The 19,715-nt window shown below is 39.3% G+C and overlaps 1 protein-coding gene across 8 annotated transcripts in view; it reads right to left on the reverse strand.

The window, feature by feature from the left end:
• Positions 1-5,750: 5,750 nt before the first annotated feature.
• The window catches only part of mllt10 (MLLT10 histone lysine methyltransferase DOT1L cofactor), a 55,772-nt gene continuing 41,807 nt past the window's right edge, over positions 5,751-19,715 (reverse strand). For 3 of the 8 annotated variants that reach the window (XM_026201000.1, XM_026200999.1, XM_026200998.1), the window contains 10 exons: positions 17,083-17,197; positions 14,919-14,991; positions 13,332-13,504; positions 11,100-11,291; positions 10,705-10,836; positions 10,084-10,519; positions 9,279-9,302; positions 8,908-8,998; positions 8,376-8,567; positions 5,751-7,390 (listed from right to left, as the gene is read on the reverse strand). In XM_026201000.1, coding sequence (XP_026056785.1) covers positions 7,343-7,390; positions 8,376-8,567; positions 8,908-8,998; positions 9,279-9,302; positions 10,084-10,519; positions 10,705-10,836; positions 11,100-11,291; positions 13,332-13,504; positions 14,919-14,991; positions 17,083-17,197 — 1,476 coding nt within the window. In that variant the 3' untranslated portion in view covers positions 5,751-7,342. The remainder of the gene's footprint in view (positions 7,391-8,375; positions 8,568-8,907; positions 8,999-9,278; positions 9,303-10,083; positions 10,520-10,704; positions 10,837-11,099; positions 11,292-13,331; positions 13,505-14,918; positions 14,992-17,082; positions 17,198-19,715) is intronic. The other 5 variants (XM_026201002.1, XM_026200995.1, XM_026201001.1 and 2 more) reach the window with 4 other exon arrangements.

Raw genomic sequence — 19,715 nt, forward strand, 5'->3', positions numbered from 1 at the left:
TCAAATCATGAAAACGGAATTAGGCAAATAATGTGGATTGTCACAGAATTTGTCACATTTGTGATGAATACAATAAAATAGTGTTGTACACTAACTGAAATCGCAATGTGGATTAGTGTATTAATTAATAAAAGTTGCAATATTATGTTAGAAGTTGTACTTATAATTTTTGTAAAGTTATCCAAAGGATTAATTAGCTAATCAAAAAAGGGAACACTAGATTAAAGGGGGGGGGGGGGGGGTTGAAATGCTATTTCATGCATACTGAAGTTTTTTTACACTGTTAAAGAGTTGGATTCCCATGCTAAACATCGACAAAGTTTCAAAAATTAAGTTGTACGTTTGAACGTTTGTACGTTTGAAGGAGTATTTTTGTTCCAAAAATACTCCTTACGGTTTGTCACAAGTTTCGGAAAGTTTTTTTCGAGTATGGCTCTGTGTGACGTTAGATGGAGCAGAATTTCCTTATATGGGTCCTAAGGGCACTTCTGCCGGAAGAGCGCGTGCTCACGTATAGCGAGGCTGAGCACAGACATTCCCTGATCAGAGCGAGAGCGTCGCAAAATGTCACAAAAGAAGTGTCTTTTTGGTTGCCAGGGCAAGACAACCCTGCACAGATTACCAAAAAAAAACAGCATTAAGGGACCAGTGGATGGAGTTTATTTTTACAGAGCATCAACGGAGTTGTGCAAGTGTTTTTGTTTGTTCCCTGCATTTCGAAGATGCTTGTTTTACAAACAAGGCCCAGTTTGACGACGGATTTGCGTATCGTTTATTTCTTAAGGATGATGCAGTCCCAACGAAAAAGGGCCACGATCGTGTGTTGGAACCGCAGGCGGTGAGTAAAACTGCTTAAAATATCTCTGCCTCCTTGTTAGTGTGTCCGCCTCCCATGCCGAGACCCGGGTTCGAGCCCCGCTCGGAGCGAGTCGTTGCTGCTGATGCTCTCGTTCAGTTTCAGCCTCAGGATCTGATTCTGGATCATAAATAAACGGCTGAATCTGACTGTTAACCATGGTTTGTTTTGGATGATGTTTTTTTTCCCTCACGCTAATGTCACAACTTCCAAACGCTCTCAATGCAAAAGCCTACTGGCGCTTGTGATTCTTTAGCTCCACCCACACGTCACATTAGTTTACAGAAAAGATAATCAATAGTTGCAGCTCTATCCCACATACACAAAAAAAAAAAAAATCAAGTGTCTTCACATCAATCCTTCAAAATAAAGGTTCGGTCTAATGTGATGTGATTGTGACGGAAATATATCACTTTTGTACAGTAGAATATGTCATTTTCAAAGTAATATAATAATACAAATAAGAATTATAGTAATAAAAATAATAATAATCATTAAAAATGATGTTTAAGGAATAATTACACAATTGTTATTCCATGTTTTAATTGTAACAGGAATAAAAATGGAATTTGAGAATAAAACGTATTTCTAAAATGTATTTTAACCATTAAGATGTAATTTGAAAAAGTTAAAACAAAACAAAAAAAATCATAAAACATATTTACTTAATTTCTTCATGAGTGTTAAGTTAAATATTAAGCAGACTTTGAGCAACATTAGTGGACCAACTAAACTGATTAATAGTGTGCATGTACTCAAAAAAAAAAAAAAAAAAAAAAAAAAAAAATTCATGGTTTTAATAAAATCATTATATTATTTCAACCTCGAATTTTTTTTGTGTGTTTGGATAGTTTTTGTGTAACCTGGGACTGAACAGTCGCAACAACATAGGGGTTGTAATGAGTGCGGACTGTATCCTCTTCAGGGTAGTTCTCAGTGCCACTGACGACTTTTTTTTGGGTCAAATATAGGTTTGTGGATTTTATTTATAAAACCGTTTCTTTGCTGTAAATTATTTTATTTTATGTAATGCAAACTACAGGGACGCAACGTTAGTAACCAAAATGAGTCACACCAGTCTTTTTCAACTGACTACTTTTAAATGTTGATTTTTTTTTTTTTGTTAAACAAGTTTAAATGTGAGAAATATTCTGTGTGTGTAAACTGTGAAATCAGTTGTATTAAGAACTGTATTTAATGAAAATGTATGTGTAACTTCACTTGCCTAGATGAAGTCCCATTTGAAGTCCATTCGATTTTTTTTTAGAGTGGCAACCTTGGGATTGACTGTAGTGGACTTCTTATTCACCACCTTCCCCGTCTTCTTGGAGACTACCTTGCCTCGGCAGGTCTTTGAGCCTCTTTCTGGGTTTATTCCATAGAATCATCTAAAGAAAGTTGCATTACACATTACCGAAGTGTATAATAACCATTTTTCAAAATTCTGATTAATTAATTTGGTTTAGAATTTAGATTAATTTTGTAAAACTTTATAATAAGTATAAAGTAATAAAGCACTTATAAATCATTTGCAAACGATCTATATATATATATTCTGACTCGTTTGGATTTAATGTGGATCTACATGCCTTTCTCCTATTTTCTCCGTGTCTGGCATGCGAATAAAACCACATTTGACAGTGTTTCAGATGATGAACTGAAAAAACTGAAATGGAAGAACACAAGTAGAACACAGGAGAAAGGTTGAGGTAACTAGTTTGCAAATAATTTATTACTTTACTACTGTATACTTATTATAAAGTGTTACCACAGATTCTAAGAGAGTGATTAAAACATACGCAAAAAGGAAAACACTTACCTTTGAAAAAACTCTAACGTGCAACAAGCCGCCTCTTGATACTGCAGGTTGAAGATGTAGTGCACAGCAAACACTTGCAACTGCAGTCAAAAATGTTGACTGGACACTCACAAAAAAAAAAGAAAAAAAAGAAGCAATTTTAACAATTGTGCACAACAGCAATGTTAACAATTTTATATCTCAGCCATCAGTAAATGTTTCTTCTTCATCATGTGCAATGACACACTAACCCAGCAAAATCAAATGAGGATTGGCAGGTAGATTGAGTGTCTTCTCAACCTCAGATGCAGATGCTGCAACCTGTAGAGAACACACAATACACAAATAATAATATTACATAATATAATGTGGTGAAGTGGAAAGAAGAAAATTAAATACTTACATCTGCATGTGAAACCAGTCCATCTTCATGTTCCTGGAAGTGGGACATTAACGTTAGAATCTTGACAAGCAGGTGTACCATATCTTTGTTCTCATCCTGGGACATCCTCCAACTTTTCATTAAAAACACTTAAAAATATTCTGTCTACTGCTCTCTCTCTCACACACACACACACACACACACACACACACACTCACTCACTCTCTCTCTCACACACACACTCTCTCTCTCTCTCACACACACACTCTCACACACACACAAAACTGTATTTGAGGCTGAGGAACAAGTTAGAATGTAAGTGAATGAAGTAACGTTTCCTCTGTGATATAGAGATTTGTGCCAATAAATCCAGTGCAAAATTAAAATTAAAATGTGCTCACATACAAAGCCCACTTTATTAATAATAAGTTCGAATATATTTAGATTACACTCTAACTAGTTTTAGATACGACTTATATTGAAAGACTAATGTGTCACTCCGAAAAAAACAAACGTTTCTCACCATAACGTTAACGCTACTCTTTCCATCTATCCAGTCAAGTGCTCATGCAAAAGGCGATGAGTTTATGCTTCCTAAGTAAAATTAAGTTTACAGGCCTATTTTCGATTTCCCAATATATAAGGATAATATATAAGTTACCAACTTTATACGCACCTAACTTAGCAACATTAATGCAAATAAAACAAATCCTCCATTTTAAACTACACTGGGTTGGCGCCAATGCAAAATGTAAATATAATTGTGCAAATAAGTGTTTCAGAAAATCAGGAAAACACACTTACTTCATATCCTCGTTATCTGCAATCTGTAATCGAGATTATATTTGAGATAATATCCGTTTTATTCACAGAGACTTTTCTCTGGTATCAGACGCTAACCGTTGCTCCCCTCCCCCACCGATCACGTGCTCATCTTCTAAAGTTGCCAAATATGTTCAATTCATATCCAATTAAATAATCAGCGAACGCAAGTATTTTATATTTAACTATTTACAAGTTTAACATTTACAGGATTTTACACCAGGAAAAAAAAACCCGATGCAAATCCTTCACAAACACACTCATACACACTTAACTTTCAGGAGAAATTTGTAAAAATTGCATACATGCTAGTTCACCGTCTTGGCAAGATTTGTCAAAGGTAAATTCAAATATTGTGCCCACATTAAAAAAAACGCTGCAGTTTAAGATAAAAATGTATTCAGACTTTGATCTGCTTACCTGTAAATGAGCCTCAACTTGAGATGAAATCCATAAAACTTTGACTGAAACCATGCTCCTCCATGCGTCAGCTAGCCTTTGGTTCCCCCTCTCCCACCGATCACGTGTGCATTTACGGTAAGACACCGTAATTTTAGAAAACAGTTCAGTACTGTATATTTACGCTGTTAATATGCTGTAAATTTACAGAAATTTTTTACAGTGTGGGAAAGAACTAAATAACAAAATATCTGATTTATCACTGCCGTGTGAGTGGCATAAAAATATTACTAGAGGTTTATTAAAGAAATCCGGTTCAGGTCGTGAAAGAGTTTATTTAATCATGGGAAAACGGAGACGGTGCCCCACAAAATGTAACGTTTTTTTTTCAGAATTCCCAAGAATGCTTTCATCTGATTAAAATAAAGCGAAGATTTTTCAGATGCGTGAATGCTGTCACTGGGCCCATTGTGTGCGTGCCGCTTTGAGCGTATCAGGCTGGGGTGGAGGGGTCAGGGGTCAGAGGGTGGTCAGTAGTGTGGACAGCTTGATGAAGCTGAGGGGAGAGAGGGGCCTGCTGTTCCCACAGCAGGAGCGCTCAGAGCTGGGCAGGGACAGTGGGCAGGTCCCCAGGGGTCATGCTGAGAAATGGGTTCCACTCACCAAACAGCAAACACAAGGACAGACCGCAGAAATATGGGGGAAAGGGATGACGGAGTTTAGTGTCTGTTTCCTTGCTCATCATGGAAGAAATATGCATGTGGCTGATGCATTGAACCTGAAATTTCCAGCACAAGTAGTCTAATTTTGATAAAGGCAAAGAGTTTAAGATAAATGGATATGCATTTTTTTATAAAATACATTTATAATGCCATACTTTGTGTTTTAGTGCATTTATATCAGAAAACTAGAGTATTTCTCAGTCAGTGACAGATGCTCTTTGTAGTTTTTCCTCCTTTGGAAAGTAAATGTTATTTAAGGGTCCATTGTAGAAAAGGGCTTTTTTTATTGTTTTTATTTAATTGACTTCCATTGTATTGACAAAAAATGCAATGGAAGTAAATGGCATCTGAAACAAGTTAGTTACCAACATTCTTCAAAATATCATCTACTTGTGTTCAGCAAAAGAGAGAAATACAGACAGGTTTGGAATGATATAAAGAGGTGTATGATAGAATTAACATTTTTTTTTTGGGGTGAACTATCGCTTTAAGTTATGTAAAGATATTTATTTTAATTAGAATCTAGAAGCACTTCATTTGCGCTGAATGTCTTATTTTAACTGAAGAGCTCTGTAATTGGAATACTTGTCATGAGTCTGTATTACCAATGAGTCATACTTTTAATGAAAAGTGGTTTGCAAGTCTATTCTAGTATAATTCGTTAGCACTTCTTTGCAAGGATTTAAAAGCATACTGAAACTCAGAAAAATCCATCGGTTTCACTATGCCAAAACCGGCTGGTAAATAAAAAGGCACTGCAAGATGCAAGAATTGCAATAAACAGATTTTAATTTATCACTGAAAAAAGCACAACACTACAATCTCAGTGTTCCGGATTTCTTAATATGAAGCAGGACTCGCGTGGTTTCACTTTTGATGTTTTAAATACAAACTTTAGAGATCTTGCATAATTTCTGTACAGATACATGAGAACGTGGACATACCACATCTATAACGTATAAAACCACATCAATAAAACGGTGCAAAAAAAAAAAAAAAAGTCCCTGCACATACAAAAATAAATTAATACACTTTATCCAGTCACCAGTCTTGTGGAAAGCCTGTTGGAAAAGATCGGAGCACACCGACAGTGCTTGGAAACGGTCCTTCACACCACTAATATGTATTTACAACAGAAAAGAGGTAAAAGTGTGCTAAACTAAATCTTATTTATTCTGACAGCTTATTCTTAATCCAATATGCATCTGTAGATTTACAAAGCAACAAAAGCGAAAGGGGTGGAAAACAGGCGTATTTACAAGACCACAGATTCATCAAGTAGGCTTTTTTCTTGTTTTAGAACTTCAGACACCAGGCAGACATGTTCATCAAAATGTTTACAAGACTCAAAAGAGCTGAGAATTTTGTACAGTAGTATAAAAAACATTTTTGCCAGTCGAGCGTTAGAATATATTACCTTGCGCCCAACATGTAATGAATGCAAATAAATAAAAAAGGAATAATAGAAAGTTGGCTTCAAAAATGATCAATGCAGCGCAAACAATCGAAATCATTTTTTTTTTTTCAGTGTAGTCAGTCACTGTACAGGCAGAGATCTCTGGGACTCTCTGAACTGGTATTGCCTGAGCGACGCCGATTGGTATCAAATCATTTCACAAAAAAACATTGGATCAACTGGAGGGAAAAATAAAAAGGAGAGAGACTGGCAGCGTCTCCAGCTAAAAGCAGCATGGAGATCGGAGCCAGGCACTTGGGTTCAGGGCCTGGTCTGTGTGTCCTGGCTTGAGAGGTAGTTGCTCTTCAAAGAGTGCAGCAGGGTCAGTGAGACAGTTTGTGGACTTTTGGGACGCCTCCTCACAGGGGAAGCTCAAGATCAGGATGCAGAGAAGGCCTTCGTGGTGCACAAATGTCTGATCACTTCAGCTTTGAAATATTTGACGCAGACGGACAAATACGACAGGTTTTTATTGAGACTATCATTACGTGTTTCTTATTAAAGGGGTACAGAGAGGTAACAACGGTGGGCAGATACTGTTCCAGAGGCATCTCCATCTTACAGTCCCCATCCGTGACCTCGCTCTACACTGTCCGCCCACAGCGACTCGCACCAGCATGTCATTTCCAGCACACTGGCAGGGTGAGAGAGACTGTGTGTTTGTGCACATATGTGTGTGAGCCTGTCTTTTGGCCCCCATGGGATCCAGTACGGTTACAGCAAGTGATTTACTCAAACTCAGTGCAGCATGTTGTTTGCCAGATGGGCATCAAACTGGCAAGTGTGTGTACATATAAAGGCTGGTGCATGAATGTTCTGGTCTTGCTGCTCAGATTGCAAGTCTCTTGGGGTGGGGAGATGAGAGGGATCCATAAGGCAGAACTCCTCCAAAATGTTGTTTTGTACGTCAGGTCTTTTCTTGTCCTGTCACAGACACCGCCTTCTCCCCCAGTCTCTGAATAAAACACAAGCACGATTTCAATCAGTGATCCTCAAAATCTATGAAAATTTTTTATAATAAATATATATCTAAATTGTTATAAGAAACCTGTTTTAACAACATAAAAAACAATATAAAAATATTATTAATTAATAATTATAATAAAAAATAAAATTATTGTAAATAAAATAAAAATTATATTTATAGTTATAATAATGCAATTATACTATATATATATATATATATATATATATATATATATATATATATATATATGTGATATGTGACCCTGGACCTGGATCCATTAAAAAAATAAATAAAAAAAAGCTGAAAAATAAAAGCTTTCCATTGATTTATGGTTTTTTGGGATATGACAATATTTGGCCGATATACAACTATTATATTTAAAAATCTGGATTCTGGGGGTGCAATAAATAAAAAATATATACAATTTGAGAAAATCATCTTTAAAGTTGTCCAAATTAAATTCTTAGCAATGCATATTACTAATTAAAAATTAAGCTTTGATATATTTACAGTAGTACATTTACAAAATATCTTCGACAAACATAATCTTTACTTAATATCCTTATGATTTTTGGCATAAAAGATGTGACCATTTCGACCCAAACAATGTATTGTTGGCTATTGCTACTTATGACTGATTTTCTGGTCCAGGGCTACATATACTATTAATAAAATAGATTAATATAATTATACATTTTATTTTAACAGTGCTATATTTATATTATAAATGTGGTATAATTTTTTTTTTCTTATAATTATTAATGTAAAACATGCCTATATATGCACACGCACACACACATATATACATACATATATATATATGAAAATAATCTTTTTTTATGAATGTACATTTACAATAACAATAATAATAAAATTCTCTCTCTCTCTCTCTCTATATATATATATATATATTAATTACATACTTAAAATAAAAAGACATGAAAATGAATCCAGGAATACTGTGAGTGAATACTTTAGTCTGTTTGAAAGCTGCAGTACTAACTCCAGTTTTAGGAGTGTTGCTGTCATTGTGTAAGGTGAGGAAGGGGTTTGTAGTGGTGGTGGGCAGGAGGCTGTTGATTGGCAGCTGCTGCAGCTGTATGTCATTCTGCTGCTGCTGCTGCTGCTGCTGCATTAACTGATAGAGCAGAGCCTGCTGCTGTTCCTAAACACAGACAGACAAACAGAGTATGATGAGATGTCTAGACAAAGACGGCACACCCACATACTGCTCACAGACCGTATGATGCATATTGCACAGAATAGTGGCAAGAATTTCCTCAAAACTGCAATTCCAAGCTGCCAGGATGCTGAAATAAACAATTCTGAGGAAGAAGCCGTTGTGACGTATGAGAGTTTTGTGGCATTGAATCAGCAAAGGATAAGGTTTGTTACATTATATTTCATTCAGAGAGAATCATCTTGACTAATAAGAAGGATCATGGCTAAAATAAGCTGCTGTGTGGACTTCTCCGTGTGATGGAGTGTGTTAGCGCTGTTCTTACCGGTGTGACCTGCTGGGAGCTGAAAAGCTGCTGAAGTTGGTGCTGATGGAGGAAGATCTGTCTGTGCTGATCGCTGAAAAGCCTTGCCGCACTGTAAACACATGCATAAACCTTCATAAGCAGACTACATTTTCAGCATTTCAGAAACGTCTTGGCCGTGGCCACACAAAAGTATTACATATAAAATCAAACTTGAGACTTTTATCATAACCAGTGGTCTTGTTTTTGACAAAGGGAGGGCTGTTTAAACTGGACCTCGCTTAGAAAACATCAGCTGTTCAGTGTTAAGTACACAATTCTGTTTCAGAGACAGGCGTACAGGTGCAAGAGAATCAAAATGAGCACGTGAGAAAGAAGCAAGCGATCCTCACCTGGTTTTAACAGCGGGCATGCTGCTGCATTCCACAGCGCAAGCCAAAAGAGAGATCGGGAAGCAGAAAAGAGGAAGAAAAGATGAATGCAGCACACAATGCCAAGTAGCATGGATGAATCTAACCAACATGTCCAATAAATAACATTTAAATAATACATTTAATAAAAAGTTTAATTAAAAAGTTAAATATATCAATACATTTTAATGATATATATTGTTCTTAAATAAAGAGATAAAAAAAGTATTTAAAACAGCAGCATAAAATATTAAAAAGTAAAAGAAAAAAAGAAAAAGAATTTAAAAAGCAAAATGGTTTTTAATAAGAAATGTTAATCATGTGACACTGATGACTGGAGCAAAGGCTGCTGAAAATTATGCTTTCCCAACAAAGGAATAAATTACATTTTATATTAAAATAGAAATCTTTCATGATATTCTTTCATAATAAACTTTCATAATATTTCAAAATAACAATACAGTTTTCACTGATCAAATAAATGTGCTTTATATGGAAGCCTATTTCCACAACTGAATCAAAAAAAATTTAACACTTAATCGCGAGATTACATCTCTCTAAAATTCTGTAACACAGTCTCGCAATTGACTTTTTTGTTTGAGTTATAAAGTCAGAATTGTGAGATAAAAAGTCAAGAACTGTGAGATAAATATGTATAAATATGTATAATAATCCAGACTGTGGTGTCATAATAAACTTGAAATATGCCTCCCAAAGCATTTAAATATACTATTTAACAAAAAGAACTCTCAGTGCAAAGTCTAAGTAGGAGAGTGCAAGTTTGTACCTGTTACTGAGACTGTTGGACATGGGCAGGGATGCGCTGGTAGCTGCTGAGGGATGGGGCAGGGGGCTGCTATTCTGGGGCAGGCTGGGGGAGGTCTGGATGACTCCGTTCAGGGTGCCCACGATGCCACTCATGGCCAGGTGGTTCCCCTGCAGAGCGCCCATCAGACCCGTCACCCCGGCTATGGCAGGGAGAGTCGAGTTGGCATTGCCAGGCTGGACGGCCACCCCGGCCATGCCAACTCCGTTCACCTGCTGCTGGGGGGGACTGTGGGCCGCAGACGGAGGGGTGGAGAGAGAGGACGTGCTACTTCCGCTACTATGGCCACCAGACAGGGGATGCTGAAAGAAAGAGAAAGAATAGAGAAAGCACAAGAGCATGAGAGAGAGAGAGAGAGAGAAAAGAGAGGTCAACGTGAGAGAGGCGCCTCCTGTACCTGCCCAACCAAACAGATAAAACATAACTCCAATCAGATTTATTCTGCAAGTCATTTACACATATCACACAGCCACCAATTATCCCATGAATCTGTCATTACGATGCAATTACATACTACACCACCACATCACTGCCACACACTCGACTATGTACAGATATACATAATATAACACTTGACTCAACTAAACAGGTGCTCAGTCCCAGCAGATGGCATCTGCAGAGCAGGGGTAGAGGAAGTTACCTGAGTGGGCAAGGGTTGAGAGGACTCTGTTAAAACACTGCTGCCTAGCTGAATGCTCTTGCTGTGCAGCATGTCTGGAGGAGAGAGAGATTTTGCAACTTGACATGAATGCGGAGACCAGATTAGCTAGAGTTGAGCTGGGAGAGGAGGCTCCGTGAGCAGAACAGAGGGGGAGGAAGGGGGTCTGACGGGGGCTCGTGTGCGTGTATGTGTGAATATGTGGATCGGGGTGGGAGGTGTTTGGGGATGGGATTAGACTGTGACTGTCCAGATGGAGTGTGTGAAAACTGTACGAGTAGACGAGAGGCAGAAGGAAGCGTGTGTGTGTGTGTCTAACCTGCGTGAGTGTTGCTGGGGTACAGAGGAGAGGAGGCAGTGGTGGCCGTGGTGCTCGCAGGGGTGAAAGGCACAGAGAGCTGAGCGCTCAAGAGCTGCAGTCGTTCCTTCTTCATGGTGAGAGTTCGGATTTGTTCCTCCAGGCGCCGGTTCTCCACCTGCAGCTGGTGCAGGGACTTTAGCATTCCCAGAACTGGACATAAAAGCACACACACAAAACATACGCATCAAGATTTGACAGCAAAATAGCGGTGGTTAAAAACCACCGAGATGAAGCAGCGAACCCAATACCACAAGGCTGAAAACTACACTGGCACACATGTGGTTCAAGACCTCCAGAAAAAACTACAACGACAGACTTCCGCTCTCAGAGGAACACACAGCACTGATCGGGGGCCAGCAACCCCAAGCCAAATGCAAACCAGATGCAGTGTCAGCTAAACCGCACCACTGCTCTCATATCAGTGGTGAACAGAAACACAACTGCTTCCTGCTCTGTGACGGTCAGACTTCCCCCGTCGCCAGAAGAACCTCTATCATAACAGAAACAGCTGCTGCTCATCCACACAACTGTGACACTACAAACCAACCTGCGGCTACTGAAAGATCTGCTACCACCTCTGCTACTACACAAGTTACACACAGACAAAATACAGGTAATGAAGCTCATAATTACTGCACTATTAACCTATGCATAAATTACCCACATTACGGGGATGGATGTAATTACAGGCTTCAAATCGGCATATTATTTGATTGACATGCAGTAAAATAAGGTTTTTATGATGTAATTATTTTTGACTTTAAATCAATTATTTTCAGTGAAAGCAACAGACACCGGTTTATCACTGTGCACCCTAAGATTAAACTGGACAAATTAGACTGAATTTAAATGCAGCCAGTTTGCAATGACCATAATTAATAAAGGCTTTTAGCGTACTAATGAGAAATTCATTTGAAATGCCTTCTGATATCTCTACAACCTTCTTTAGCAAATCTGTAAACCCTCTCAGCTAGACTCTGAAATTGTTCTAACAGGAATTAATTGATTTTACATGCAAATTAAAAGTCATCACAATGATGCTAGGGTGTGTTGAGTGGGTTTCCAGGCCCACGGTGCTATATGGTTTTCTAAGTTGTTCTGAGTGGGTTTTTAGCATGATGCTGTGTGGTTGCTAAAGTCTTCTTGCATGGTTATTTACTGCCCCCGGGTCAAAAGTGTCAACTTTCAAGTCTCTATGACACTCTAAATATGACTTTGCTTTTTCATTTAATGCAAGTCCACCATTTTTTTTTGGCTCCCTTTATTAAGGGAAAATCTTAAGTCTCAAAAAAACAATAGCACTTGACTTCTCAACAAAGGCACATGATTAAAGGTATTATTTGTGTCTGTCGTACAGAGCGCAAAACCTGGAAGTCTAATACACCATGTATTCCTACGAAATTTTCTTTCATTTAAAATAAGTTCTGTATAACTTGACGATACTTGGACATTTTGTTGCATAACAAATTGCATTCACTCACAATCCAAACTTATGTAATTAATTAAACATACATCATCAGAATTCACTGCAGAGCAAAACATACAAATAGCAGCATTTTATATTTACCACAGACCTTGTTTTACTCATAAAAAACCCCAAGACATCATAGAAACCATCATAGAAATTGCTTAGGGAACCTAAGGAGAATTAGACTTTTGACGTCAGGGTTGCAGCACTCTATTTAGTGGATGAATTTGGCAAAGTTTTATACTCAAGCAAGCATTGTCCTAAGCATGCAGCACTAACAAAACCAGCACAACCTTCATTAGCTGACAAAAAACACCCATGTGGCCTTGTTGATTTCATATAACGAAAACCAAATGTTTGTCTACAACCCTTTTTCTATGACTAAGACAACATGGTGATTAAAAAAAACTAACTCTATCAACATGCAATGTTGTCAAAAAAATTATTTGAATGTAGTTTAATAAAGGTTGATAACATATAATAAAAGCCTACAAAGACATCTGACAGGACTAATTTAAAAACATAGGTGCCAAAATGATCACTAGTGCAGGCTTATGTTCAGAAAGCAATCATTAGAACTGACAGGATCCTTTGGCTCAACAACATCCCCAGCAAGACCAGCGCAATGACAACCACAAAACCAAACCGCTCTGTGCTTGAGTTACGGTTTATTACTGTAAAATGAAGCAGCACGCATCATTATATGTAAGATAGCCTCTCACCATCTCCTTGTGAGCCCTGTTGGAAGAGGAACTGCTGTCCATCGTTCCATTGCCGGTCCAACAGCTGGTCAATGCTGGTGGCCACTGGGGGCAACGTATCCGATCCAGATCCGAGCCCCGGAACCAACGGTCCTGACGAGTCATACCGGATATGAAGCCCACTTAACGGAGACCTAAAGTCATTTATAGAAAACAAGTTAGATGTACATACACACACAAGCTCATCAAAATTCATTAAAATGGAAAGGCATGTCAGATCTGTTCACATTAGTACAATTCATAAATAATCAGCTTTCGCTTATAAATACAACACAGTTGAACTCCTGGTTTGGCATCCTGCCTTCAGAGGGAAACTGAGTCCACAGCTCGTCCAAGTGAGAGAGCCTGGGCCTGCCTCTCTGACACCATAAATCTCAGTACGCTCTTGTTTGGACAGACAGAGATCTGTGTTATTATGAATGCATCCAACCCTGGGCTCTACATCAGGGCTCTCGGGCGAACGGGAATCTATCTCTGGGGTAATTACGGCTGGGCAGAGATCTGCTCCACAAGGCAATAAATCTCCAGCACAGGACTGTGAAGCCATATCCCCCTGCATGGCTGCTCCGGTGCGGATCACAGAAACAGCACATACAGATATTCACATTTAATCTGACGACGGAGCAGAGCTCTTCTGAATTATATTAATGGATATTTGGCACACTTTAAGGCCCCTTCACAAGGAATGTGTTTTTTTTTTCATTTAAAAACATGCATGGATGGCAATGGAATTTAAAAAAGGCTTTTTTTTTTTTAAGTTGAGATTTTTAAATTAAGTAACCTCTTTTTAAAACGCTGTCATGTGCAAGATGCTGCAAAAGATGCAGAATTTGAGATCAGCAGACGAACACAACCGAAAACAGAAAAACAACCGAAAAGCAACACTTTGGAATGCCAAAACGTGTTTAGTGTGAACAGTTTCTTGTAGCTTCAGTATTGAAAATGCTGCCATGCAAACACACAAACTGACAAGCTTGAGTTTATAGCGATATTGTGCTAAATGCATTTCTCAAACTCACATTTAAAAAAAAAAAAAAAAAAAGAAACGACAAAACCGATCTGAAAAAAGTCAAACTGAGCATTTGAAAAATGTATGTTAATACTAACATCCATACATTAATATACTTAAGCAGCAATGAAAGTACACCAAATAAACCCACTTTTTAAATAAAGTGATCAAAATAAAATCAACATACCTTTTCAACCAAACATTATATCCCGGAGGAATTTTTGTGTAGTATATATATACATGCTTCCACAGAAATCCGTTTTATATCCTCAATCACAGCGCAAAAAAGGCCACATCTCAGGTTACAGAAAACGAATGCACGGTTTCTTTCCGCGTTCGGAGACATCACTGCCACAGTGAACTCTGAAGCCGGTTTGTAACTGCGATATGGACAACAGCTGAGTGCTCAAAATGCCTGCTGTTCGGAAAGCGAGCGCGCAAGGGAGGAAACGGAGTGAGTGAATGAGTGTGTTCTGTGGGGGAGGGAGGGACAGCCTGGAGGAGGGGACGTCTAGCTCTGGAATGTAAATAGGACTCACCGAGGGGAGAGGTTTGTCTTTGGTGAGTTTCCTCTTCTGGAGAAGCCGAGAGCTCCGTCTCCAAGCTCCTGATCTGAAAGGTAAACAGAGAGCAGTCGATAAGGAGCCGGCAAGAAGATGTGAGCGTTAGAGGAGCCTGGGAAATGCTGGGACGGGCAGCGTGACCCAAAGTGAGCCTGGTAGCCATCAGATCTTCCTCACAGAAATCCATCTAGGGGCGGCAGAGTGGTCTCTCTGGCGGCTCAGCTTGCACACTGACACCACTGAGTGTGTCACTGAGTCACCTCTCTCTCTCTTTCTCTCTCCCCCTCCCTCCCTCCAGCTCTTTCTTCCCCGTGGAGGCTCCCATCACCCTGCCTGCAGGCCCCATGCCAGACACTGCTTTTCATTTTCTGCAGTGAAAGTAATGAATCACATATGCGCCTCGCCAAGCACAACCCCCTCCCTCCTTTCTCTCTCTCTGTCTCGCTCTCTCTCTCTCTCTTTTTTGCCCCCCACCCCCCTCTAGTCACAGTTAGCCAATCCCATTTTCTCTTCCTTCCTGCTTCCTTCCCCCCTTCTTTTCCCTTTTCACCCCCGTCTTGTTCTTCTTAACACTTTCCAGCCCACTACCACCTCGAGCGCAGGCTGGCTCCAGTGGGGGTGTGGGCACATCAGGACGGGGCCGGGCAAGGTCTGGACTGACTTATTATAGGCTGACCCCTTGTCTGACCCTGGATCAGCCCCGGGGCTACAGTGCAGACTGGACCCGAAGGCGTCGGGTATCACTTTATAAAATAAAAATAAAAAAAACAGAATGAACAGGGACTGAAAGACACCGTGGAAACCTATGAGGAGCAACAGGTGACCAGCGTTGAGAGGAAAGCCAAGTAAACAAGCCTTGTTCCACAGCCTCACTCATCCAATTAAACATTTTTAGACTAGGATTTTTATTTATTGACCAAATGCCACTATCTAGACAACAGGGAGGCCAGTGTCTAAAATATATTTTAATATATTATAAAATGTAATTTATTTCTGCAAAGCTGAATTTTTCTGGAATGCCAAAGCGGAATTTTCTCTAGCCATTACTTACTCCAGTGTTCAGTTCACATGATCTTTCAGGAATCATTGTAATATGCTGATTCGCTATTATCATTTCGGATTATTCGCCAATGTTGAAAACAGTTGGGTTTTTTTTTCAAGATACTTTGATAAATAAAAAGCTCAAAAGAATAGCATTTATTTTAAATATAATTTTGTTTTAATTATTTATAAACACCTTTACTGTCTCTTAAGATCAATTTAATGCATTTTTGCTGAATAAAAGTATTAAATTACTATTATTATTATTTTTTTTTAAATCTTACTAAACTTCAGAATGCATCTCTCTCAAAATGTCGACATACAAGCCAAATCATTAACCTGTTAATGGTTAATAAATATCCCCTTCTTTCTACATGCTGCGCTGTAAACTAATGCAGATAAGAACTGGGCTTATGCTAAGAGCATGCAAGCTTTCCAGTCTCAAGCGGTGGTCTCTTTAAGGACGGGTGTTCTTCCTCCTATTGTTAGTCAAATGACCCCCTGACCTCTGTTTTAGGAGGAGGGCATGACTGATCCATTATTCCTCAAAGGCTGTGTTCCCCTTTTTTCCCTCTCTCTCTCTTGCTTTCAACTACACCCCACCCCAACCCCCATGACAGGGTCCTGCAAGCCCATTCGCTCATGACCGAGACCCCCAGGGTTTAGGCAGGGTCCGGGGAAAGTGTTGAGTGGTCTGGGAAGGAGGGAAGGAGGAGGGAGAGGCTGAGTGTAAGGTAAGCCTGCCTCCTAAACCCAGGGCAATCCCCTCTGTGTCATCACTGCGGTCATTGTGCAGATTAATGAAATGTTTGAGTGCTAGCATGCTTCATTTAACAGGTATGCACACTTTCAGATTTCTGTCCCGGGGAGTTTTGTTCTCTGCCTCTCCCTCTCTCCGCGACCTGAGGAGGTTAGGAGGGGGGGGATACAGCTGACCACACATTCCATATGCACAGGGGAGTGGAGAAAGAATGGGAGGATGAGGAGAAATGGGAGAAGAGAGCGCAGGAAGCAGGAGGAAAGGATTTGAGAAGGTAATCCTGCGCCAGTGGGAGGTACCGGCTAAAGATCAGCATGGTTCCTCGTCTGTGCATCTCACCTGCCGGGGAGCCCTCGGACTGAGCGATCAGTGCAGCCATGGCGGAATTCGGATTTAGCCTGTTTCCGAACATATGGGATGGCGCCAGGTTAAAGGATCCCGGTAGAGAGTTTGACTGAGGAAGAAACACATAAGAAAGAGAGTTAGACTATGGTACACTGTCCAATTCTAATTGCTGGTGAAGCGCAAGTATACGTCTCTGCATGTGTGTGTATGAATGTGCGCGAGAGTGTTGGGCCAAAGAGCTGGAAGATAAAACACCATGTCAGCTGTATTTCCTGTGAGCCAGGAGAATTGGCTGAGCCTGTAACAGCAGACCCACAGCCCTGAACAACATACAGACCATGTGCTTCTGCAGCTAATTATTTAATCCAATTAAGCCATTTCCCTAATAATGGTTGGGATTGGTTGCGGTGTTGCTTCTGAGGTAGCAGCATATGTGCAACAACAAACTCGGTGCATGGTGTAAACCACAGAAAGGTTTACATGATTTTGCCCTTAAATTACACTTTAGCAGTGGAACAATGTTGTAAATAGCAGGGAACTGCTGGGAAAGTTGAAGAATTTTTACTCAAATTTTAGCTCAATATAGATGATTACTCGTTTATTCATATTTACAGATGACATTACCATTTATTCTGGTAAGGTTGCAGTATATTTTCATTTATTTATTAGAGAAGATTTCTATTTCAAATAAATGCTGTTCTTTTGAAAAATAAAAAATAAAAATCATGAAAAACCAAAACTTCCAAATCCCTTAAGCACTGTTCAAAATGGGTAATAACAGTTAATGACTCTTGAACCCCAAATTAGCATATTACATGATTTCTGAAGGATTATATGACACTAAAGCCTGGAGTAAATGCTGCTGAAAATTCTACTTTGCAATCACAGAGAAAAAAGCATTTTAAAATATATTAAAATGTAAAAATTTAAAACTAAATTGTAATAATATTTCCCAATATTAATGTTTTTACTGTATTTTCCATCAAATCAATATAACATTGGTCCTTTAAAATAAAAATAAAAAGACATGGGCTTCATACAACACATCCTAAATATTCAGTCCTTTCACTCACTGCTCAAATCAATAAATTCTTTCCATTTCTTTCGCTCGCTTCGAGGCCTTATCTGATCTGATCTGAAACAGGAAATAACACTATAGCTGAAATAACACTGTATTAGATTTCTTGCTCTGTTCCTATAGAATAATGTCTTTATGTTTAACTTAAAGATTTCTGACCGTAATGGACTAAAACATATTGGAAATCACACCTACAAGTGACCAGTGAATAGACAACCATACAATGCCAACATTTAAACCAACCTTGAAAACATGCTTCCCTTTATGGATCTTCTGCTAACAACTAAAGGATATAAAAATGTGATTTGTGGTCCTAAGACATGGAGCAAAAGAAACTGTAATCCTAAACGTGACATTGACTGCCTTAACTATTAAAGAAATCGGTTTAATAATAAAAAAAAATATTATTATTATTAATTATATAATAAAAAAAATAACAAAAGTATTGGAATGGCTAATATTTTTTGGCTACAGACTTAAGATTTTTTTTTTAAGATATCCTACATTCCCCTGGCCCCTCATGGCCCCCGCAGGTCCTCCCCGTTCCTCAGCCTCCTCTCTTTCAGGCCGTGTGGAGAGAGGAGGGAGCATGACCAGTGTGAAGAGAACCCCTCATCCCACTACACGGCTCTCTGTCCAGCCTGTCAGCCCTCATCCCGTCAGTGAGCTGGGCTCAATGCGCCCACACAGGGAAAAGAGGGACAGCCGGATTGTTTGAGGCTTAGGGCTCTCAGCGCCATTGTGGAGGTTAACGAAGAGTGGGACAGAGGTGGGTCTAGGGGGTGTGCGCTAGGGTTGAAGGTCACTGCTGCCCTGCTTGCAACCACTGAATTTTTTCTTCGAACCGTTCTTCAATCCACAAAGAAAAAAAAAAGAAAAAAGAAAGCAAACACCTCAGAGACAGGCATGCACGGAATAAAGGATGATTGTTTGCACAGATTATATTTGATAAAACACCACGTTATATATCTAATAAAAAATTTATTCTACTCCTGACCCCGGACATAGTTTTAAAAACCTCACCTGTTTACTGATCTGCTAACTACAACCTAGTGAAGAAAAAGGCTCATTGTATTAAATCTCCCATGCCATAAAGCTTAGGACTAATGGGGGATATATATTTGCAAGCGTGCGTAAGGAGGGGCTGGGCTGCTGGGAGCCCTGCAGCATTAAGGCCATCAGTGGGTCTACTTCATCTCCTAATGTAAGGCCACCCTGCCTGGAGAGAGGGCAGATCTGCACAAACAAAGCCCTGTTGCCTGGAAACGACCGGTTGCTACAGCAGCGCAAGTCAAGACAAAGATGCTCAGGAGAGCGGCAGAGACGGTGCTCAGTCTCTAGTGCGCTTCCAAAGGGCCCATTTGGAGCTGCGCTGGGAGCCTGTAAGAATGACTTGACTTTATTATTGTCATCCGTACACATGCAGTAGCGACTCTAAAGTCAGATTCATGAGGGGGTTTATTCACTATTTTTTCAAAAATCTTACCAAATTCAAACTACTATGCATGTATAAAATTACTGACTCCAAGGAATAATAACATTGCCAATT

The sequence above is a fragment of the Carassius auratus genome, chromosome 24 (genome assembly GCF_003368295.1).
Source record: "Carassius auratus strain Wakin chromosome 24, ASM336829v1, whole genome shotgun sequence".
In the NCBI taxonomy this organism is placed as follows: Eukaryota; Metazoa; Chordata; class Actinopteri; order Cypriniformes; family Cyprinidae; genus Carassius; species Carassius auratus.